Source organism: Malaya genurostris, chromosome 3, assembly GCF_030247185.1.
Source record: "Malaya genurostris strain Urasoe2022 chromosome 3, Malgen_1.1, whole genome shotgun sequence".
NCBI lineage: Eukaryota > Metazoa > Arthropoda > Insecta > Diptera > Culicidae > Malaya > Malaya genurostris.
In genome coordinates, this window is record NC_080572.1 from 49891525 (window position 1) to 49917254 (window position 25730).

The 25730-nt window shown below is 37.6% G+C and overlaps 1 protein-coding gene across 2 annotated transcripts in view; it reads right to left on the bottom strand.

Moving 5' to 3' along the window:
* Positions 1 to 568: 568 nt before the first annotated feature.
* LOC131434462 (protein O-mannosyl-transferase Tmtc3-like) overlaps positions 569 to 25730 on the bottom strand; it is a 696449-nt gene continuing 671287 nt past the window's right edge. For both annotated transcript variants that reach the window (XM_058601183.1, XM_058601184.1), the window contains exons 9-12: positions 15767 to 16519; positions 14476 to 14662; positions 4104 to 4384; positions 569 to 4028 (exon numbers count right to left, since the gene is read on the bottom strand). In XM_058601183.1, coding sequence (XP_058457166.1) covers positions 3096 to 4028; positions 4104 to 4384; positions 14476 to 14662; positions 15767 to 16519 — 2154 coding nt within the window. In that variant the 3' untranslated portion in view covers positions 569 to 3095. The remainder of the gene's footprint in view (positions 4029 to 4103; positions 4385 to 14475; positions 14663 to 15766; positions 16520 to 25730) is intronic.

A 25730-nucleotide genomic window follows, 5' to 3' on the forward strand; every position in this document is an offset into this window, starting at 1 on the left:
ATATTCTGTTGTTGTAGTCTAATATTATCAGTATATCGAATAAAATTTGAATATCTAACGCTTGAGAATTATTTACAGCGAAATCAAAGTGTTCATTTGGGTGTCGTAGCCTAGATTTTCTGGTATGGAATCTGGAACTCTGTCCAAGGATGGTGGTTTCTAGGCTCCACGCCCTAGAAACCACCATCCTTGGACAGAGTCCAGTTCATAAATGAAAACTTACTTGACAGATATTTGAAACAGAATTTTTGTTGCTTGCCCCTTTCAACGAAGGTGAAAAGGCGTATTGCAGCTGTAAATAGGGCTTATTGCGGATTTCGTAACTAACTTTGGTACCATAATCTGCAAACGGATTGCCAAGTAATAATAGTATTCAGTAGAGAAACCGGCAGAGGCCGCAAAATTCGTCTCAAGTCCTGTACACAATTGCGGCTTCCGTTGAAGAATACTTGAGGACACGTTCAGGGTGACTGCAAGCGATTGGCCCCTGATCGATTCTGGTGGAGTGGCCATGTAAGTAATATGAGCCAACAGAATGTGATAAAATAATTAAAGCAATCCACACAAGTTACAATTCAGTTTTCATTTATTTTCCTTAAATAGAGTACTTTTCACCCTTTCTTCAACTTAAGTACGAATCTCATTTCCGCTAAATATAGACCGAGCCTCTGCAGAGGTTCTTTTCTTCTGTTTAATTAGTATTATTATTATTATTATTATATCCTTCTCGACATTCTAAGCTTCGGCTGAAAAGCTTTCCGGTCAATCACTATGAAAAGAGCCGCTCCAAACGGGAATGGAAGTTGTATATATTAAGGTACTAAACGAATAGCTCACATAAAACTAAATGAGTTGCAAACATTTACACGAGGTTATGTTCCGATCCAGACTTCTGCAATAGCAGCGCCTTCGGAGTATCTTTGATTTATCAGGCCGGTCATCCAAAGTATATTTACTTCAAAATTATCTTTATGTTCGCAGGCCGAACCTTAACGAGGCTCGATTTGGTACCGTTGGAAGTAGAAAATCGTTTATAGGTGCCGATTTTGTCCCGATATGCTAATCATTGGACTCAAAAGTAGACTAAAATTTATGCGATGACGATGTTAGCTTTTACCAACGCCTTAGTTTAGATTGTACGGTGACGTGATGTTGTATTAGGATGCCTACTTCAAGGCGACCAAATCGAGCACAGCCAGAACTACCGTGCGTTTCCATCATTCAGACGCTTTGAGGAGATTATTGGTAGTTTTCGCTACAATTTCATAGGTGGTTAACCACGTGTAAATATTTACCCCATTACCCTAACCCATCACCAAAGACAACGATACATAAGCAGTAAATCATGAAGAAATATCTAATAGCTAACACAGTTACTACAAACTTATCCCCATACTTATAGGTTGTTTAAGCTGTAGTGTGATTTTCTCTGTTTACAGGTTGTCTGTCACACATATATCTTGTAATTAATAACAAATGGTTGTTCTGTTTGTGACACAGTTGATACACAGTTCATTTATATTCTTTTCTCCAGCACTTGTTCTTTAATACGTGACTACTAACACAAAAAGCTAACTCCATTAATAGATCCAAACGTAAGATATGCATTCCTCCCATCTTTCGACATAATTGTTTTGCTTTCACGTAAGTACAGTTTATCCCATCATCGAGAACAAAGACGATCACATTTTTCTTTTATCATAAAAAATCCTAACAATATTATCTAGCAAATATTAATGGCTGTCTTTCTTTCTCTTCATCATCCGAGCGAACCAATGTTTTTATTTCCAACCAGCAAATATGTTCTCATTTGACCACAAACTGTTTATACTAACGGGTTGTTTTAATTTTACTACTGTCACATAGGTTTCTGTCAGCACAATCATGCGTGGGAAAATATATTCTATTTACGTCCACTCTCTCATTCTCTCTCTTTCTCTATCTTTCTCGCTTTCTGTTCATCTAGCCAATACGAATTTTCTCTCATTTGTCTTTTTTTGGGTTTGCTTTACTATTTATTTCCTAAACATACATCAGTTCCTAAATTGTTATGACATTCCGCTCTCGTGCAAGCTCCCCTGTAGGCTCGTTCGTTGCAGTACGCAGAATGCGGAAAGCTTGCAGCCTTCTTGGGGTTGATTCTGTCTGAGTAGTGTGCCACTGGGTGCAACTGATTATATTTACATTAGTTTCCCCCTTTCATTTCATGCGCCCTTTTCTCCCTAGGTTCGCCTGTTTCACATGGTAGAAGTTGACGGCTTTATTCAATTACCGCTGGTTTTTTTTCTTGAAGAAGTATTCTCTGTGTCGCCTACTGTGCTCGGCGAGTTTATTCTAACCTTCCTAAATATACTACCATCGTTCATCTCCCAAATGGAGCCATTAATAACAGCAATTTCCAAAAGTAACAATTTAACGTGTTTTCATTCAGTTTATGTTCCTTAATGGGTGTGACTTTCAGTTTTCACCCTCCGTTCTCATGCATAATCTGATTTCGTTTGATCACTTGAATCATAACGGTAACAAATATGAGAAGAGTATAAGTACATAAATTTGATTGCCATGGAAGCAAATCAGTCTTAACGTAGGAAAATATGGAAAATACTTCTAAAGAGGCAGTTAAGCGTTCGGCAATAGCTTCGAACGAATTGTTTTTACCGGGTCCTTCATGACGCAAGTCGGTTTAGTGGCAGTAAGAGTACGATTGGCCCGAAGGAGTTGGGTGCAGTAAGTGTAAATTCCTGGACCTGGTCCTGAATTGTAGTAATCAAAAAGAAATCAACCGATCTCGAATCCGCAAAGAGGAAATTAGTCACTCCAATCGTACCTGCTGTTTCTGTTTTGACGTTCAGTACCATGCCGTTGCACTTAACTTGCCTCCAGTTGCGAAAGTAATTACGCTTCAGTAAGGTAGTCAACGCTAACAAAACAGCTCCTCCTTGTGTGTGTTGGTGTGAGAGAGAGAAGCACGTCAATCACATTCATACACGTCGATTATCTTTTCATTAACACCACCATTAATATCAGTGCAGATTCAGTTCAGTTCAGTCCTAATTAATTTTGAAACAGTCTAACTTATAGTTAAGCATTTGATGCTATGACATCTCGGACGACGGATTATCTAAGTCCTTCTCGACCAGTGCAGGCTCGTCGCTTGCTAGGAAGCTGTTGGCAATTCGCCCACCGCTGCCTGCCTGGTGGAAGGCAACGTTTCGTCGCCTTTGCCGTTGCTGCTGTTGCTGCTGCTGGTGGTGATTGTGGTGTGACTGCGAAACAGCATCTACGCTGTCGCGACTAGCTATACTAGCATCACTGCTGTCTTTGATGCTAGCACTGGTCTGCCGACTGCTGCCAGTTGTATCATTGTCAATTATAGGCGCTTTCTGTAGCTGATGGTTTTCACCTGCACCAGACAACGATGAAGACGACGACGGGACTGTTTCTTCTGAATCGATAAAAATGGGCTCACTGTTGCCATCGTCTTGTATACTACCACTACCACTATTAATACTACTACTACTGCTACTACTGCTACTGCTACTTCTACTACTACTGCTGCCGCTGCTGCTGTTGTTTCCTTCAGTCGAATCTTTCGTTTGAGGTAATAATGTTTCCAAATTATTTTGCTTATCATTATCACTACTAACACTATTACTAGTTCTACTAATACTACTGCTGCTGGTGCTGCCACCATCGTTTGTATCAACAGTTTCCACGTCATTGCGTTCAATGAGCTGCTGAAATTCGGTTTCTGTGGCAGACGGGTTTCCTCCGAATTCTCGCGGATCAAACTCCGTGAAGGCGATTTCTTTCTCCCGGCTTGTGCCGGCAGTTCCCCGTAGTCGACCGATACGGGTTTGGACAATCTGTAGATGGCGCAGAATGTAGTCCTCGCCTGGTGCCAGCTGGTGAGCGTGTGACAAACACGACTGAGCCTGAAGCAACTTGCCCCGTTCGACGTAAACCACACAAAGGTTGTGCAAGCCCTGAATGTTGATCGGATCCAGCTGAAGAATGCGTTTGTAGCACTGAAAACAGAAATCAAAAATCATTTGAATTCAATCGCTCGGCTCTAGAATGATAGACTCATCGCAACCACTCACATTTTCAGCCGCATCCAAATCCTTTATATTATTTATGTAGATGTCGCCCAATAGTATAAGACCCTTGATATGATCCGGATGATACTTAACCAGTTGGTTGAGGAAAGGGGCAGCTTCCAGGGGCCGGTGATCGTCAGCTAACAGCAAAGCCAAATTGAACAGAGCACTGCGGAAGTCTTGCTTGAGATGAATCGCTCGGCGGAACCAATTTTCTGCCTCATCCGTGTTTCGGTCGTCCATCGCTAACATGCCGAGATTGAAGTGAACTCGTTCGTTGATTTCTGTAAGTAAAGTAAAAATCACCAATCTTTTTAGTGTAGTTCTCGAATCAATTTAAAATTCGAAATTTGAAAATTTAATTAATCGTAGCACTAATAGACGCAGACTGAATCAACGAATCACTGAAAGGAAATGCTCTATCCTTAGTCAGTATGGGCCTTTCCATAAGGCAGCCTTTTGGAACTGTTTATAATTTTGTTTTATTTCAATGACGCCAATTGAAGAAAAGCATAGTTGGCAAAAGTGAAAAAACTACAAGGATCAGCCCCATGGGGTTGTTCGAGCCGTTGATGTGGAACAAGGCAACCAAAATTTCCAATGATTGACATTTTCAATTAATCGTCACACTTTTGAATCCGCAAATGCACAAGAGTCTGCTTAGATTGATCCTTATTAGGAATCAACACCGAACACGCGAACCCAGAATATAGACTCTATTTATAGTGATTTGTATTTGTTTCGTAGCCGACGAAATTACATCAATAGCCCAAATGTATACAATTAAATGTTTCTACACGATACGGATATCGATATTTAAGCTTCTCTTCACCAAGGTTGTGTTCAAGTTTTGTATGCAAGCAGTTATTTTTATAGCGTTTCTCTACCATTACTACCATTTTGCGATTTCGGTTGAAGCGATAAAATGTTTCTCATTATCAATCGAGTTCATCCTGTATAAATTAGAAATAAGTCTTATGCACTCAAAATTTACCCTGGGGTAGTTGTCAATTTCTCAGGCGAAACGACATAACATGGGATTTCATCCAATCTTGCATGACACAAGATCAGAGCATACCAATAAAAGCTTCAAATCGTTTATGGCACTTCTTATCTTGCTGTGTAGCAACAACCCACCTCTAGCAAGCTACGCATAAGACTGAAACATTAGCTATAATTTTACTTCTATTTGTAGATTCGCGTGCTTCCAACAGCTTTGCTTTTGCTTCGATTGACCAATCAGAGCGCTGCTTTCCCTTTGATATATCGCTTACTCCTTCAAAAGCGTCGACTATGGCAGGGAAATTCAGTATGCCGGAGATTTTTTGCAGCCAAAATAGGACACTGCTAGCTATTAATCAACATTTCAATGATATAAAATTAAAAATACATGGCTATGAACATTCAAATCAATACGTAGAAATATTTCCAATCAAATGGTGACATAATATTAATAAATGATACAAAATTGACTGAGCTGTAATTGTTCAAAACCTGACCACATTTCTACGTGTATTTTTCTTGAGTTTCTAGTTTGCACCGCTATATAGAAAACAAAAATGTGTTCCACATTAAAAAAAAACTCATTTTATAATCACATTCCGGACATTTTTCAGACACAGTGTATAGAAAAGCGGTCTTGCAATAATTTTTTTATGCTTGTCATCCTGCATTTCCTGAGATCAAGATCTTTGAACTAGCCATAGAATTCTTAGGCTGGGTATGTCTTGGTCATTTATGGCGAAACAAGTTGATATCGGCTATGCCGGTTCCTACTTCCTGGTTATACTGGTTCCGGAAGTACCGAGCATACTGGTTATAAACTCCAAAGCGGAATTTACTTGATTTTCTAAGAAATGCCAGACCCGATTTTCACAAACTTCAACGCAAATGAAAGGTCATTTTTATCTGAATCTACACGCAGAAATGTCTTTTGAATTGAAAGCCATCATTTAGAGCGAAGATGCAACAAAAGGGGTTTTTTTTCTTAATTAGGCTCAAAACTGTTTCTTGTTTTTATTCGTGATTCTATATTTTTTCCCTCTCTCATATAGAAAAGTTATGCAATCACTGTGAAACCTAATTTTTGAACCGAGTATCATATAACATTCGAATCAGTTTGTCGAAATCAGCAAATGTTTATATGTGTGTGCGTATGTAGGGGAAAGTGGAGAATTTGGACCAAATTTTGATTTAGAAGGATAAATCGGAAAAAGTTTTAAGTAGAAGCAAAATGTAACGTTTTGGAAGGTGCAGGATTTAAAAAATGTGAGTTTATTTCAAAATATAAGGATTAAGAAGAAACACACTTTGATGAAATGTTGATAAGAGCCGTTTATGTTTGACTTTACAATGTAAAAACATAAGATTCTATTGAATAATTTTTCGATTGATCATGTTTTGCAACGTAATGCAATTACTTTATTCATTGGTGATGAATTACTTAGTGGTTCGACATTCCCCATACGCACTGTACCACAAAATAGCCGTTCATGAGACAGAAGATCAAATGTCGTGCAACAAATTAATTTAGAGTGTAAATAATATTCTTACACAACAATGCTTCATTTTACCCAAACATATTGGAAAACCAATGCAGTTTTGAAAATACGAAACCACTTTTGGAGTCTAAAATATCACTTGATTGACGCAGAGAACACAAAATTCTTCTGATCGGCTCGACTATCCAAACATGATTTAATGAAAACCATATTATATAATGCTGAGATAGGAAGGCTTGTTCGCGACAACATCTGAACATGTTAAATTCGAAACAGAAGTTCATTCCAAGATGCATTTTTATTCATTTGATTGTACATTATTAATAATTCTCAAACCAATTACAGATCCTTATTTAGGCTCCATGAAGAACTTTTTAGTTTACTGCAGCTATTAGGGTCTATGCAGACTTCTCTGCTACAGATTCAGCTGCTTTTGTTCCAAATTTTCGAAATTTTTTCTATAGTTGTAGCTTGTTGGTTATATTGAGATAGTTTTCTATTTCCGAGAGTTCAGTACCGCTCGATAGGTTACAACCGCTAGAAAAAATAGATGGATGCTCCTTTTTCAGTATAACATGGGCTTCTTTCGCTTTATACCATTTCAAAACATCTTTGCCATAGTGACAAAGTGCCAAATCGGGCCAAAATAGAGAGGGAGCGTCATGGCTGCGTAGGAATGATAACAATCGCTTCTTTACCCATTCGTTACGATATGTTTCCTTGTTTATCATTCCGGTAGTGATAAAGCTTTAGCGTGCCCGAACAAAGCTGCATATCGCTTGCCAAATCAAATATTTTTTGGGAAACTTGGCCTTTTTATTCATATTGAAACGCCCTTCTACGCCGTTCCTTTGCATGCCAGTATAAAAGGACATTCCGGGAAGCCGCTTAAAGCCTTCCAGCGTATGAGTTTCATCGTCCATTACCATGCAGGAGAACTGCATCAAATATTCGCGATACAACTTGCGAGATCGGGTTTTAGCGGTCACACTCTGATTATTATTACGGTTCGGTACAGTTTTTAGCTTGAACCACTTCATATACCTTGCCGGTTCTTGGAAGTATATTTGTAGGGGCTGGAGTCCACTAGGAGATTGATAGTACCTATTAGCACATATCAGTTCCGATTATCTACTGGACGAGTTGACAGGTAAACTTTGATTGAAAATCGTTTATTTTTTCTAGTACTTCAGACGGAACTGGATGTCGAGGTGAGGTTTTCCCACCGACATCAGTAAAAACAAACCAAGTTTAAAGCATGAAATGCTGAGGTCGTGCTCTCATTTGGACTTCGGTTGACAGGTGTCAGGTCAGGAATTTACTTTCAAAATTATGTTTCAGGAACTTAGTTCCAGAATACAGGTTTAGAATTCAGAGCTGCACTGCCAACTCACTCAAGAACTAAATTGCAACTTAATTCTGTCCTAATCTCTTGAACTCAGGCTCAGTCTCTAATTCCTGAACTCTTCGATTCGGTTCTTTTTAGAATCATTAACATATTCCTAAAGAACTGTGCGAAATTTTACTTTACTATATACGGCGCTTTTTTCAACCAGCTGTAGTTCGAAGTTGTAGGAACTTTCTGCTGTTTTTTATAAAAAATGCATAGCACCGACTCAGTTTAGGTGTATCATTCAAATTATAGTAGTGAAGAAGGGGAAAACTGGCACAATTCACATAATCGATCAACTAATTGATATTCGAAAGTAAAAAGAAAGCATTTCAGTTTTTTCGTATTCACGACATCCAGTTATGTTCTGACATTACACACCCGTACTTTTTTATACAGGGTGCTCCATCTTTTATGTCGGTATGTAAACGCTGAATAACTTTTACATTTACCAACCGAGCGATGTTTTGGAAACGCCAATTCAGTTCAATTTTTGCCATGGATTGCTTCACACCTCAAAAAATTGCAAGGAACCAAACCGAATAAAAATACATCACTTATAGAAATCGGTTGTTTTTTCTCAAAGTTCTTCAATGTTTATATACCAATATAGCACCCTGTGAATATCGCTAGAAGGTTTTTCCAGAAAAAAAATTGTTTGGAACTTCAATAAAAACTAAGAAGTTTATTGGGAAACAAACTATCATAACCTTTTCCAGTTGTATGAGACAAATTTGTTTGAAAAATCATTTTTGCATCGTCGCTCTAAATGACGATCAGCCATTTCCAATATACTTCACCCAGTAGCTCCGGAATCGGAAGCCGGATCGGGATAAAATTTGATAGCGTTCTGTGGGAAAGTATGACCTTTTGAGTTGAAATTGAGTAGCTTTTAAAAAAGGCGGGTGGGTAATGTCAGAGACATAACTGGATGTCGTGAATACGAAAACAACTGACATGTTCCTTAACACTTCCGAATATCAATTAGTTGATCAATTGTATGAAACATGTATGTAGAATTTGAAGCGATGCACCTAAACTAAAGTACAGATTAGTTACATTTAACATTCTGAAACACAATTATTATGAAATAATCAGTTTAGTTATTTATAATAAAATACTGGTGGCTGTGAAAAGAACCTTTTATGAAAGCGTTTGTGATGGAGAGTGATGAGTTGAATTCGAATTCCGATGGATGCCGCTGACTTCCGTCATCTAATTCCAAGCTGAACTGTTGTACGTGGGTGCGATCCTGATATGGTTGGTATAGGTGTAGCGTTTACAACCGATTATAATCTTCCAATGAAGAAAATATTAATTCGCTGGGTTGATCAATGAAACAATAGGCCTAATTTATGGAACGAAACTATCAATATGCTATAGAGATTCGTTTCTAGCATTCAGGAGGATCAAATTGCGTAATTCTCTACGATATTAAACTCTGGAACATTTTTCGCAAAAACAAAGAAGGCTTCACTTGATCTCGATTACTGTGAATTTCACACAGCGAAAAGTGCAGAAATCTAACCTAGCTGTTCTAGATTTGCACTAAACTGGGGATATATACCTTTGATTTGCGAACAACAAATCCTAATAGTTCTTTAGAAAACTTTTAGAGCCATTAGAACGGATGATTTTGTGTAATGCTCTTCACCGTTGTTTTTTCATCAATGCAAATGACTGGCAGCTGTGACGTAATCGCTCTTGTCGGAAACGAAACTAGCTTTGCAAACGACACAAAATACATCTGCTTGCAGTGGCGATAGAGTCCAAACTGATCCAATTTTTGTTAAGAGCTTTCTTTTTACGTGATTTCGTTTGTAGCTTTTTCACTAATGGGCGGTCCTAACGGCTATAAATATAGCCGCATACAGAATTTTAATGTCGATTATTTCAATTCGGATTTGCATAATTTATTGAAAGAAACTATCAATATGCTGTAGGAATTCGTTTGTAGCATTCAGAATAGAGATGGTCGGGTATAGAGATATATAGTACCCGATCAGAAAAAAAAAAAAATTACCCGTACCCGATAAAAAATAAAAAGTTTTACCTGTACCCGTACCCGACCCGAATGAGTAGTAAAAATTTTACCAAAATTCAGGATGGAGAAAATAAAGTGTTCTAGATAGCGAGCCGTATCTAGTTGGTACGTAAAATACATAAAAATGCTTGTTTACATTCAAACATATAAATACACTGTGAAGCATGAATAGATTTCCGATGTCTTGGGCACTTTATACTTATTTACAAATGTCAACAAAAGGGAGTAATATCTACTCAAATTTTTCGAGAAGCATATTTACCCAAAATGTCGTAATACTCGTTGTATTCAATTTTGGGTAGGTATGCTTTTTACGCAATAGTGCGACTTTTGATCCAATTCATTAGAACCACAAGTAAGCGTGCTCATTATCTTGACACGCAAGTAATAGTTCACATTTGAATCACTTAAAAAATCACGTAAAATGGTTCAAAATGTCAAATTGAATATTATACGTGACGAAAATGAATGTTATGCGAACATCCCCTAAAATGAATAGAGTATCATCCCGATCATCAAGCCATAACAAGTTTATAATAAAAAGTTTTTTCCGTAGCAAGTGCTGATATAAGTCTGGTCTCGTTAGTAGTTAAAATATCAAAATTTTCTAACAAGTATCAAGAAGAGAAATAATTTAAATACGGTGGGTTGATCGGGATCAGTTCGCTTACGTGAATTGACCAAACGTCAAACAATGAACGTGTATTCCCGGCGTGAAAAATTCAATTTCGAAAATGGTGAATAGTGAGTCCTTCAAGTGTAAGTAGTTTGAATATTCGTGAGAAATTTTTTTTGTTACAATTTTTTACTACAAAGCAAAATGAATTATGATTTTGATTTTAGGAGCAAGACTCTTTGCAAGCGTATGAGTAATGCCAACAATGTGTGCGTAAAAACAAATTCCGGCGCTTCTTTTTCTGATTTTACTCAATAAATCTTTCATATGGTTGAAAAATAAACCAATCGGTTCATACTGCTTATTGCAATTCAAGAAAAGCGAAAATCTTAGTCTAAAACTCTTCCGTTTTCCTTAAAACTACTCGAGAAAAATTATTTCAGTTTCAGCTTACTTCCACTAACACATTTGATTAGCAAAACCACATTCCTATATGGATTTCCTCTTGCAGAAATTATTGCGATATAAAGATTTACGTACCTTCTGTAAGTAAACGCGCAAAAAAGGAACCTTTAATTTAACACGTGAAAGGTAATGGATATGGAATGTTATTCTAAAACTGTTTATTTTTCCGGCAAACTGCTTTTGTAACAGAAAATATTTAGTTTTGTTTATTTGTGTAGCGCAATCTAATACAAGTGCATTGCTGTAGTGTTGCTAACTTTTTTATTAGGGAATTAAAATCTACATTCAAAAAATGTAAGCAATTTTCCATCAAACGTTGGTGAAAAATTGTTCAAAACTGATATTTCATCCTAGATGCCAGGCTTACAATTCATTTGAGAAAAAATATTGTGAAAAAAAGATTGTTTGAAACTCAATCGTGCAATCCACTTTAAGAAACTCGGTGCACTGCATATATGAATACACAGATCTATGGCATACGTACCAAATAAAATGTACGTAATACACAAATTACCAACACAAGTTAACTTGGTTTACTCTTGATCCTTAAATTAATCTGTCAACTATGCCCGTTTTGTAAACCACACAAAACCACACCCACGACGTTAACGGTAGCTGGTGGTTTTTACAGCCATTGAACTTCTGTGCCACCTCCGGTGGAACCCTCAACGAGTGAACACGGTGAAAGTTTGAGTATTTCGCGAGAAAAGATTTTCACTCGAACTTTTGCGACTCCACGTTGTCACGTATCGAGATTTTCACTTGTAGTCCAGTGAAAAGAAACGAAAATTACTGGCAATATAGCCCAAGTTACTGTGCCTTCATTCGGTGTCATTTCAAGTGAGGTGACACCACCCAGAAGTGAAGAATAAGAAGAATTTCTATGCAGTTTTTCAGAAATAAATGTTCATGTTTTATGGTAAGAATCCTAATGATTTATATGAAAATTTGAGAAAATCTCCAACCAATATTTAAAAGAACATGGTATCTGAATGTGTTATGAGTACTACACTACATTTTATATATGAATCAAATAATTTTTACTGGATTGTGCATTAAACAGCTTTAAAATGGCAGTCCATTAAAACCTACGTGTAAAGTAGGGTCTGACCGCAACATCTTAGAGCTAAGGCAGTGTCTTCCTAAATGTGTTATAAACAAAGTAGGGTGGAAACATTTAACACATGGATCAATAAGTCCCGAGACTAAAGCAGAGATGGCGCTCGTAGTAAACCAGTAACCACGTCTTTCTAGAGTACTAACCTTTGCTTGAAACGGGTCAAAATTTTAAGTCGATCCGACCAGAAACAGCTGAGTTATAGAGGTTGGAGTAGAGTCGTTTTGTAGTTTGTTTAGAAAATGGAAAAAACCGAGTTTGGTGTTTTGATAAAACATTGTTTTTTAATGGGTAGAAACACCGTGCAAGCGGAACAATGGATTGAAAAATGTTATCCGGTCTCTTGTCCATCAAAAGCAACGATTTGTCGGTGGTTCGCCGAGTTTAAACGTGGTCGTACCGACACAAATGACGCGGAACGCTCAGGTAGACCTGTGGAAGCCGTTACACTGGAAAATGTGAGTGAAGTGACAAAAATTATAATAAAAGATCGTAAAGTGAAGCTCCGTGAGATTGCTGAGATGACACAGATATCATATGGAAGTGTATTTACTATCCTTCATGAAAAATTGAGCATGAAAAAGGTTTTTTCCAAGTGGGTGCCGCGATTGCTGCAATGAACCCTGCCACAAGTCGATGAAAACAATGGCGAAATTGAACGAATTGGGCTTTGATCTGCTTCCCCACCCCCCATACTCACCAGATTTAGTCCCCAGTGACTACTGGCTCTTTGCTGATCTTAAAAAAATGCTCCAGGGAAAAAGATTTGGCTCAAATGAGGAGGTCATCGCTGAAACTGAAGCTTATTTTTAAGCGAAAGATAAATTTTTTCATAAACATGGTATTGAAAAATTGGAAAAACGTTGGAACCATTGTATCACCCCTGAATAAAAAAAAAATTTTGCAAAAAAAAATGTTGTTTCCATTGTTAGTCTCGGGACTTATGGATCCATGTGTTACATAACTTTTCACATAACTATGATGTGATCGTTTTCTTTAATGAAGAAAAGGAATGTTTTTCTGGAAAAAGATGCCAGTTGTCAGGTCTGTTTCTAGGCGCGAATGTCAAAACCCCTTGAATTAAATTGATTATTTTTCTGAAGAACTGTTTCGCAATAAAAATTCTCGTCAACGTGTAAACATATTTATGTGAAGTACAGATGGTCGGGTAATCGATCAGAAAAAAAATTTACGACCCGTACCCGAGTGAGCAGTAAATTTTTTTACCCGTACCCGACCTGTACCCGATTGAAAATAAAAATTTTTACCCGTACCCGACAAAAAACCCGTCGGGTACGGGTACGGGTCGGGTTTCGGGTAAAATACCCGAGACCCGACCATCTCTAATTCAGAAGGACCAAATTGAGGAACTCACTGCGATATTCAATACTTTTCGGAACATTTTTCTCGAACGATTTGTTGTACAGCAGCAAATATTTTGTTCTCTTTCTCAGAATGCGTTCTGATTGGCTGGTGTTGACATGGGCCAAATGAGACAGGCTTTTCAATAGTGTACTATTGAAATACTTTAATGCTTTTGCTATACACGTTTAAGTTGAAAAATTTCGATTCTATTGGTAGTTAGTTTATATAAATCCTTTCACAGATCACTGATACTCGTTTATACCAAACATTTCAGAAAAGTTTAATTTTGAATTATTTGAGATTATGTCACACAACTGATAATTTTATCATAAAATTGTGATCATATTTCCGATGGCGCGTAGCAAAAATTATGTTGATTCGCTAGATACAACAAGAGATATTCACGATCAAAAACTTACCACTCTCTCAGAGGGTAAATTTTGAAAAGGCACCCCATAGTAAAGTAAGTCGTATTCACGACAAAAAGCCTAAATTAATCAAAATTCGTTGAGTCATCTCCGACAAAATTATATTGTTTATGTCACTTATGTCATTATATTTTCAAAACCTAAAGTGAAGGCCATTGCAAATTAGAACTTGATCAATAATTCAACAGAAGATTTCAAACGAGTATAAGAATGCTGAAATTAGCATTAAAATATTAGCAAAAAATATTTGCAAGGTGCACACGAACAGAGATTTTTCGACTTCATCGGGCTGTGTCGAATTGTATGTAACACTAAGTCAAAAGTCCAGTTTTCAGCAATTCTATACCCTAACTATATTGAAACTCAAAATAAATCGTACCGAAATTAGTTTTCGACACACAAAAAGAAAAAAGGTGAATACTGGTTTAAGCTCATGTCGACAAACTTACCGTCCTTGGCTAGTAATTTGAGCAACCGCTCGCGAGCAATTTTTCGCAGTTCGGGCCGGCCCAGCTCCTGCAGTAGGATGGCCGAATTGAGCAACGCCTGCTCATGTTCCGGATCGAACTCCAGTGCCTTGTCCAGGTAGGCCAGCGCCTGGGACGCTTTGCCTTGTTCCAGGAAGACAACACCCAGCTGAAATGACAGAAACACAAAAACGAAAATCGTTAGAAATTTCCGATAAAACAGTATCTGTCTGTCGTCGCAGTACGATACCAAGCCAAACATGGTGATTAGAAACGACGAACACGTGATTTCGATACCGAAAATGAAAGTTTCCGAGAGGAATAATGAGAATTAGAAGCTTGAACTCTGATAGAACACGGGAAGTGTTTTGTTGTCATTTTCGCTCACCAACGTCGAACGAAAAGTGAGCGGGCGACAACAAAAACACGACGTGATGAATACTAAATTGTGGGAAAATCATGGACTCGGATGTCGGAATTAAAAAAGGCGGAAAGAATCAACCGAAACATAATGGGAAACGAAACGAAAAAAAAACTTGAGGAAACAATGATTGCTGTTGTATTTGTTTAAATTTGCATAACACAAAGCCCGGTCGCTCTTCGGTTCCTGCCACTGTTTTTAGCTGCGGTGGCGAAACTAGCTCGAATGAAAACGTCCATCCCGGGGTTATTTATCGCTTGAACGCGTGACCCAAGGCCGGTCTGAAGTTTCGTACGCCTTCCGTTGGCATGGCTGCTGCCAGAGTCTATTCAACAGTCTCCGGACAGCTAATGGCTGTGACGGCTATGAATAAACGCGCAGAATGTCCCAGACAGTTAATGAACTCGGCGAATGGAACGGAAGTTGAGGGGGAAAAAAAGTTCCTCGAATCCTTGGCCTTGCACGGTTCGAGTCGCCTTGAACTAAGCGACGCATCTGTCGGTTCTGATGGTCGGCGAAGCGGTCGGTGTCATCCTCCAGGCAACGGGCGGATGAAGAAGGGATGACATTTTGACACGTGCGATCGATGGAAATTTATAGCAGCTCGTTGGCAGTTGTCTGTGGAATGAGTAATTTCAAATTTGATGTCTGACAGCCAGGGTGGGTATCGTTTCGGGACATTCGTTTCGAAATTGGGCTCGGTCGACGGTGTGGGAGTAATAGATTCTGCTGATTGGCATTTACTTTGAAGCTATCTGCGATGGTGAATGATGAAATGATACTTGTTTTGCCGAATAAAAAAAATCTTTGAAAAAAAAACACAACTTCACTCCGTTCAATTTCAGTACTTACATTGTAGTAGATATCCGGATTGGTGCTATCGTAGAGCAGTGCCCTTTCGTACACTTCCTGTGCTTCCTTGGTGCGATTCAGTTTGATCAGGATGTCGCCTCGATTGATGTACGCCTGGGTGTAATCCGACCGCATGCTGATCGCTTGCCGGTAGAGCAGATCAGCTTCCTCCAGTCGGGTCGCGTTCTTCGAAATCAAATTGGCCAGATTCAGAAAGACGTTCAAGTGATTCGGGGCAATCCTGGCCTGGTACGATTCACCCGGTTTTGCTTTCGGCAGGAGCGATTTTGCCTTCAGGTAGGCCTGCTCCGCTTCCTTGAACATTTTCAGATGATTGTACGTTCGACCAACGTTGATATGGGCCCCGACGTCATCCTCCTGGACGCTTACCGCTTTGTGGAAAAACTGAAGAGCTTCCTCGAATTTCCCTTCGCTTTCCAGTGCGTGACCAACGTTGTTGAATAGTTTAGCGTTCCGCTGGTTGACCTTCAGACCGGACATGAAGATAGTGTACTCCGATTCCCAGTCAGCATTGCGGTTGTAAGTTTTAATTGAATGACTCAGCAGCAGAAAGCAAAGGCAGAACCAGGACAGCTTGCGCGACCACCGCTCCGTGAGAAGCTGAAATCCGTACGCCACCAGGATGCAGAATCCCATCGAGGGCATGTAGAGAACCCGTTCGGCGATTACGAAGCCCACCGGAAAGAACAGGTTCGATGCCGGTAGAAACGGGAGCACCATGAATGCGAGGCCCTGTGGAAAGATGAAATGGAAAAGATGAAGGAATTAGATTTTTTTTGCGAATCAATAACAATATATCTGTTACAGTAGGATTCGACAGAAAATGGGCACTTTTTTCAAAACAATAATTCTTTTTAATTTCCCGACTTTGAATATATTGGAATAAGATGTGTCATTTTTTAACTTGATGTATGAAAAAATGAAAGATTAATTTTGTTTTTTTTTCAAGATTCGTTTTCGACTCATCAGTACATAGCCTTTCATGCTGAAATGTCACGCCACTCAGAAGTTCAACATAAACGGCTCAGCAGTGCTGCTGTTGTGGCTTTACTGATGATGTCCCGAACGTAAATAAAACACTTTTAACCAAAACACCTACAAAACTACTAACTGGAAGCGATAAGTAACAAATTATGTTGCGACAAGTTATTTCTGATCAGTTTGTAACATAAAATGCTTATGTTGAGCAATTCCAGAAAATTAGCAACAGAAAACAACAGTGTCAAAATCTGGATCGGTTTGTTCTGATTTTGATGAAACTTTGCACATATCTTCAGTATAACAAACCATTTGTTTTGCACGCATGGAGAGACTGGTTTTTAAAAAGGGAGAATGTGTTGTAATATCGAAATTTATTGAAATTGTTATAATTTGGAAACTTCTACTGGTAATAAAATGATATCGAAGAAGAAGTTCTAAAAGGTAAAGGTAAAGGTAAATTTATAAAAATAGGAACATTAAAAAAATATTTCATACAACATTCAAAGTTTTGCAAAGGCCTCTACATTGTTTGAATCTAAAAAAAAGTTTAAGAAGCAGTTTTAGATAATCTTTCAACTAAAAAAAATGGGTTCATGTTTTTAGTGCATAGTTGGCTTTAACCCTCAGGGTACGGACTGGGTTACCGTAACCCGAGCGAAATTTGAAAGAAGCGCCATACGAAGAGAAGTCGACGAGGGGGGTCCGGACCAGGGGGGGAAAAACTTATAGGTACACACTATTAGAGGCCCAAGCGGCAGAGTCAGTCTCCGCTTTGTGTCCGAGCTAGACACATATAAACATTGTGCTCGGGTGTGGTACACCCAGTCCGTATCGAACGTTACAAAATCCAAAATTTTCAAAAAAAAATAAGTTTTAATTTTTGTCTGTTTGCCGCTGAGGAATAAAAAGGTAAGTAAGAATACGTACTCTTTACTTAATTTTGTAGATTCTAACCTCAAGATAACGCGTTGTACTTGGTGTAAGCGAAGTATTGTAGTAGATCTCAATCACTTGAACGTACGTCTTATATCGAAATCTTTGCTGCTCGTAGTGAATTATAACTCATTAAATTTTGTTTCTTGTAATTTTTTGTTAAAGAACACCCATTAAAAACATGGCAACGCGTCGAATCACTCGAAGCGTTGCTGCTCAAAGTAATTAATTTTAACCTTTATCATCATAAATCAACGAAACAACGTTTTTTCGCTAACTCGAAAAAACGCGTATTTTCATTTTTCAAAAAAAAATATAGTTTTTGGAATAAATCAAAAAACCGTTATGGACATTTGTAAGAACCACTTTTTACCTTTCAAATGCGAGTTATACAATGTTAATATTTTTTTTTTTCGAAAAGTTACAGCATTTTGAAAAAACAAAAGTTTTTTACAAAAAAATTTAAGACCCGTTCACATTTTTCATTATAATTTTTTTTTCAATCAGTTAAATGATTAATCTGACAACTCTATTATATTTTTGAGACAATTTCACACAAAATAAAAAAAAATTATTCAAATTGACAAAGTACAGCACCCAATCAAAGTCGCCGGGTTAGGCTAACCCTGTCCGTACTGAACGTAACTTTTTTATAGTCCGTACCCTGAGGGTTAAAAGTGTCTAATCGATTTCCTGCAACTGCAACTTCGTGGAAACCATGTTTGAAGAAGTAGCTGTTTCCAAGTTACAGCGATTTGAAGAAAGAGCATGTAAAAATACGTATTTCTATTTTTTACGAAAATAGCCTCAAGTCGAATTGGTCTCTCAATTGGCAAAGTTTCATCCTGATCGGAGTATGTAAGACGATCCTGATTTTACAGGGTCCGGCACTCGAAGTGTAACCAACTTCAGACCTTCGAGCCTGGCGTCAAGGTAAATGCGACATATTATCGGGAAAGTACTCTCGAGGTTGCTTTGAAGCCGTGGGCAGACAAACATTTCGGTGGCAGACCATGGACGTTTCAGCAGGACTCGGCAACGTCTCACAAAGCTCGAGTGAACCAAGAATGGCTGAAAAACAACGTTCCGAACTTCATCACGTCCACACAATGGCTCTCGAATTCGCCAGATGCGAATCCAATGGATTATTCTCTTTGGGCCATTTTGGAGAGCAAAGTCCGAACTAAAAGATACACCAGTCTCGAGGCGCTGAAAAAAGTTATTGTCCGCGAATGGGCCAAATAACAACTGCAAGTCACATTCGGGCAGCTTGCGATTCGTTTTTTGACCGTCTCAAGGCCATAGTCAAGGCAAAAGGTGGTCGTATCGAGCAAAAGTGAATTGATTCTGAATTTTGTATTACTTTTACACATTTTGTACTTTGAATTAAGTAAAAGTAATTTTCCAAACTGAATGTATGGCCTTTTTAATTGGTTACACTTCGAGTGCCGGACCCTGTACTATTTTCTCTGCTGTGAATTTCAGGTGAAATCGACTATCTATCGGAACTCCGTAGAGACCCCTAATGTTTTTTTTCATTCAATTAGTACGACGATATCGGCTTTTTCTGCACGAATAAATTTCTCGGAGTGAAATAACTGAGTCGACTCCAATAATTCAAGACTCATTTGAAAGCTAGACGAAGTTAGTTCGAAAATCAAGTTTCTAACCCATCCGGGGCCGAAAGCATAATGGTAAAAGTGACGTAACTGATAAATCACACTTTTCTGTACATCGGCTCAAATTGCTTGAAGATGGAGACAGACAAAGCGCACTTTTCTCAGAGACGCCCTAATCAATTTTGAGACTCTTAGACAGTTTGAAAACTACGATTTAATTATTAGATAAATTGCAATGGCAAATGACTCCGATTCCAGGTATATTATCGTACGAGTGACATAACAAACAAACCGCATTTCTTCTATCCACTAATATTTTTCAGAGATAGATGAACCGATTTGGATTTTGGCCATAGTTTGGACACGCATCATTTCCAAATGGAATATGAAGAAGTCTAAAGGCTCTCGATATGCATTCATTTGAGTGCCATATGCGACAAATTATACTATTTCCTCTATTATCACAACCGATTTCGACTAACTTGTGTTTATTTGGTAGCCACAATGTGGACACAGTTCAAGCTACAATGGTTTGTTTCGGCGAAAAAATCTTTTAAGTGACCTAACCGACAATGTACCTGGCACTTTTTCTATTTGCACATTTTTCTTGATAATGGCTCAAGCAGTACTTGGGCTCGTTTGAAAGCTGCAGAGTGGTCAATGATTAAGTTGAAATATGTTAGTGCTGATACTGATACTGATACCCGAAGACGTTACCCGAGTAGAGTGTGAGAATCAAAAGAAAACTCAATTTGATGTTGTGCTGTTAGTATATACCGATTACTTAATTTGCTATCGTTTTGGTCGTTTTAACGGTTAAAAGATCAAAATTGAAGGCAAAAAAATACTGTGTGATTTCAAACTGGGAACTAGTTTTGCTCTCAGTGAAAGCCTATTCAAAACTACGAGCATAAACTACGAGCATAATCTAAAAATAGAACAGTCAAAAAAGGCCCGGGATAGTATACATTTAGGCGATATTACTCGCAAGCCAGAACAAAGATTTTATGCAATCTCTATATTAGTCGCAAGCAATAAGGTATCCCAGATCATTTGTTTTTTCGACTAATTGGGACAATGAACGATTATCTCGCTTCTGACCACAGACAGAACCAGAATCTCCTCAGTAAATTTTTAGTTCTGGTGTAGACTTATAATTTACAATCATTTGATGCAGAATTAGTCCTGTGACTCAAAATTATAAAGATTTATTTAGACGGTTTCTTTAGAAAAGTGTATTGAAGTTCCAAGATCTATTAGATGATTGATAAAACACTTCTCATAATATCTAGCGTTAGTAAGTATATGAAGTTCTAAGCATTTATAACTAGGAGTGAGAATTGTTTTGAAGAGTGTCTTCGACATAGTTTGGGGACTACTTAGAAATATACAAATTAAACATATAGTTTCTTGGTGGCTCCTCTAAGCAACTAAAGTATTATTAAGAATTAGCTCTAGGTTTTGAAATCTGAGACATTCAATGTTCGATGTTCGAACTTCGTAAACAATGAATTTTTCCATACTGTTGGATATAAAGTTATGGGTATTTTCAGAACGGAACGATTTCTGGATGCACTGAAAATTGTACGTCTTACTTCACAATCTGCAAATGGCGACGAACGCTTCTTGAAAGCAAGACTTCGTGACCCGAAAATAATGCACGTCGTCCGTCTGTATTTGTCATACATGAAAAATCAACAACCTACAGGGTGCATCGAGGGTATGACACCAACTAGTATAAAAATGCTATTAGCATCAGAAGGCCTTCCAACAACACCTGACCACCTCCTACGAATCTTCATCGAAGTGCATCAGGAATATGGAATGAAGCCTAAGGAAGCGCAGGCCGACCTGGACTCCTATGGGAAATTTTTGACAAGTGAACACATCCGCCGACTCCAACTAATCTGGGAAGCCGAACACAATTTTACAAGGCCGATTTTTCGGAAATAACGACGCCCTTTGACGAAGGAATAGACACAGAAATTAGTAATGTAAGTATTCCAGAATTCTCAAAAACTTCTTCGCTTCACAGACAAAATGTGACTGAAATTTTGGTCTATTGCCAAAATTTCAACCGCATGAAAAGCCCGGCCAAAATGAAAGAAATTTACCAAAATTTAATAACCTCCTCTTTCGACGTAATCCTTGGAACTGAAAGCAGCTGGGAAGAAAGTGTAAGAAGCGAAGAAGTATTTGGAAATAATTTTAACGTATTTCGGCACGACCGAAATACTCTCTGTCAGAAAAAATCTGGAGGTGGAGTCCTTATAGTTATTAACTCTTGCTTTACTTCTGAAGAAATTATTACTCCTAAATATAAAGAATTTGAGCATGTATGGGCCAAAGTCTCAATATTGGGAGAAGAACATATTTACTGCTCTGTCTACTTCCCACCCGAAAATGCGAACAAATTTTCTTTTGAATTATTCTTTCAATTTTTAGACACAATTATTTCGAATATGGAACCTGAAGTAAAGCTTCATATTTTTGGCGACTTCAATCAACGTACTGCGGACTTCATTTCTGACATTGAAAATGAATCAATCTTACTTCCAGTCGTAGGAGAAAACGCAACATTGCATTACTTTTTCGACAAAATTTCTAATTTTGGCCTGCATCAAGTAAACTCCGTGAAAAATCAACAAAATGCATATTTAGACCTTCTTTTCACAAATTGCACAGAAGACTTTTGTGTGAACGCATCAAACCTGCCATTATGGAAAAATGAAGCACTTCACACCGCAATTGAATATTCATTATTTACACACAATGCATCCCTTCCCTACGACTTGGAATATGAGGAAGTGCCGGAATACAATAAAATTGACTTTGAAGAAGTCAAGTGTAGACTAAGTATAATAAATTGGCGGAACATACTGAGTACAGAAGGAAATGTCGACGTCGAAGTAAACAAATTCTATCACATTATAAACAAAATATTAGCCGAAACTTTGCCCATGAAAAGAAGAAGAAAAAATCATAACAGCAAATTACCTGTATGGTTCAATTCACAACTAAAACATTTGAAAAATAGGAAACAAAAAGCACACAAAACGTACAAACAAGAAAAAAGTGACGCTCATTTTCAAAATAACATAAATCTATGCAATCAACTCAAAATAGCCATTAACACAGCACACGAAGAATACAACCGCAAAATTGAAAACGAAATAAAGACTTGCCCTAAGAACTCTCAAAATGCACCTCGACGAACATGTAGGGAAAAATAGTACAGAAATCTGCAATCACTTTGCAAATTTTTTCCAAGAAGTATATACATCTTATTCAGAAACTGACCGTGACCATGAATACTTCTCTTTCATACCTGCATTTTCCAACTCCATCTCTGTGAACTATCTATCAGAACATGACATTTCGACAGCACTGAAAAACTTAGACGCCTCAAAAGGACCTGGACCTGACAGTATACCACCAATATTAAAAAAAAAACTTGCTGAAGAACTTACACTACCACTACAACTACTTTTTAACTTATCACTTAATAAATGTACTTTTCCTAATGCATGGAAATCTTCCTTTATTGTACCAATATTTAAATCAAGTGCCAAATTTAACATTCGGAACTACCGTGGAATAGCCATTATATCATGCATTCCAAAATTATTTGAAAAAATTGTAAACGAAAAACTTTTTCATCAACTTAAAAATGTAATAACAAACAAACAACATGGTATTTTTTTAAGGCCGCTCAACTACAACAAATCTCTTAGAATTTATGACATTCACACTGAATGCAATGGACGCCGGCAACTACGTAGAAACTCTTTACACTGACTTTAGCAAAGCCTTCGACCGTATTGACATACCTTTACTTCTACACAAACTACAAAAATATGGCATAAAACATACTCTTCTTGAATGGCTCAATTCATACTTAACGAATCGTGTACAGGTAGTCCGCTTCCAAAACATTAGCTCTGAACCAATTAATGTAACTTTTGGCGTACCTCAGGGTTCTCACTTAGGGCCTCTCCTTTTCATTTTACATATAAACGACATTTCCTTCATACTCAAAAATCTGAAAGTGCTTATATATGCAGACGACATGAAACTCTTCATGGAAATTAAAAATATCAACGACGCTGTAATATTCCAGAACGAAATCAATCTATTCCACATTTAGTGCTGCAAAAGTCTACTCCAACTCAATGTAAAAAAATGTAACTCAATAACTTTCAGTAGGAAAAATGAAACTATATCCACAAACATACATCTAGGAAATCAACTTGTAGATAAAAGTAAAATTGTAAGAGATTTAGGCGTAATCTTAGACTCCAAGCTCACTTTTGTGGAACACTACAATACCATAATCAATAAAGCAAATAGCATGCTGGGCTTTATTAAACGCTTCAGTCATAACTTTCAGGACCCATACACAATTAAATTATTATACACTACATATGTCAGACCTATTTTGGAATATTGCAGCCTAGTATGGAATCCATACAATATTATTCACGAAGAACGCATCGAATCTATTCAAAAACAATTTCTTTTATATGCACTTCGTAAATTAAACTGGACAGCATTTCCTCTACCATCATATGAAGCACGCTGCATGCTCATCAATATACAAACACTTAAAGAACGCCGCGACTTTGCAATGCTTTATTTTATCAGCGACATTATTTATCAACGCATTCAATCAGCTTCATTATTATCGCAATTAAATTTTTATTTACCTAGCCGTCAACTACGTTCCAGGAAATTATTTTTAGAAAAACAAGCTAGAACAAATTATGCAAAATACAGTCCAGTCAATCGAATAATGCGCCATTACAACCAATACTGCGAACATCTTGACCTTACTATGTCAAAAAATCAAATCAAATCTCAGCTTTGTCGTAGAAATAATGCGTAGTATCTAAGTAAACATTGTAAACCATTTATATGTAGTCTACATTTGCTTGACGAAATAAATAAATAAAAAATAAAAAATAATGGTCTAAAAACTTTGGTATGAATTTCGCGACATCGTATGATTACAAATATCGAAACATTTTTTTTAAACTAAACGCAAAAATTGTTACATGATCGGATATCTAACGTAACTAGAAGGAAATCGATGACTTGAAATATATTTCTCATATCAAATTCTGAAATAAGCTCCTTCTACGGCAGACGATCAGCGAGATGGGAATGCTAAAGCCACTATACAGATTGACCTGCTTCAGACAAACGTGGTACCGATGATCGCCAATTTATCTAATGCCTCCCAGACGTGTGGTTTGACACCAATATTCTCGTGGTTAAAAAGAAAGAGCATTATTTGCGTAAAAGTTGAAAATATGTTGAAAAAAAATCGTTTCTTCGCGGTTGTGGTTGCGGTCAACTGCAGAATCTCGGCAGAATGTCAAAGAATTTTTGTAAAAGGCAACAAAGGATTGAAGGAACAATTCTTCCATTGAAACTTAACTTTGTATTCTTGTGCTGCCATTTGAAATTTGCTCTATTTCAAATGGATTCACTAACTTGTTGATTTTAATATTTTAATTTTTTGAGTTTCACAAAACATTTGCCTTTAAACAGCAAAATGATAACACAATGTGATATTGATTGGAAATTTGATGAGTCGATATCATATTAGGATTTCAATCTGATGTTGCTATCATAATCAAATATCAATTTGTTCTAATTTTGATGTTAGACTTTACTCGGGTACCGAAGAGGCACGTAAGCGTTGTAGTACATGTTTGAGAATTTCCCGATTTAATCTGGAAGTTATTGAATTACTTAACTTAATGTTAATGTTAAAATGAAATTATGTGTATACATCATTAGGGCCTTGATTAATTAGAAGGATAAAGTGAGAGGTACATGGAAAAATACTTCATGATATCATGAACGTCGCTCATGTGTATGAATTTGCATAACACGATTCAAATTACGTCGACGCGCATTCGAGCCTAAGTTTTGTGGCTGCACAAATTCGTTCTGAAAAAAAACATCATCCCTGCTATACAATTAAAAATGCATTCGCATCATATTTCGACACAGCAGTTTTTGTCACTGGTTTCATATGAAAAGTACAATTTTAAATCCGTTTATTCCATCGTATTTTTGCTGAGGGGGCACAGAAAAAAGAGTGTCTCTCATCGTTGATTGCAGTTTAATATCCCACTCAACTGCAATTTTACTTAACTTTAGGGTCTCCAGTCGGTTGGCAGCTGGTGCAGGCAAAGTGGGTGATAAATGGAAAAGTTTTCCCTCCCCAACGCTTGGTCCACATCCAGACGCTAGGCGGCTCAGGATATTTTTGTTTGCCATCATTTCCTGATAGGACATTGGGCTGCACCGTCGACCAGTGTAAAAAAAAAAGTTTAATCGAACAGAGATGAGCAGAGTTCACCAGTGCGTACCCGTTCGACGGTATATGTGTTTGGCAA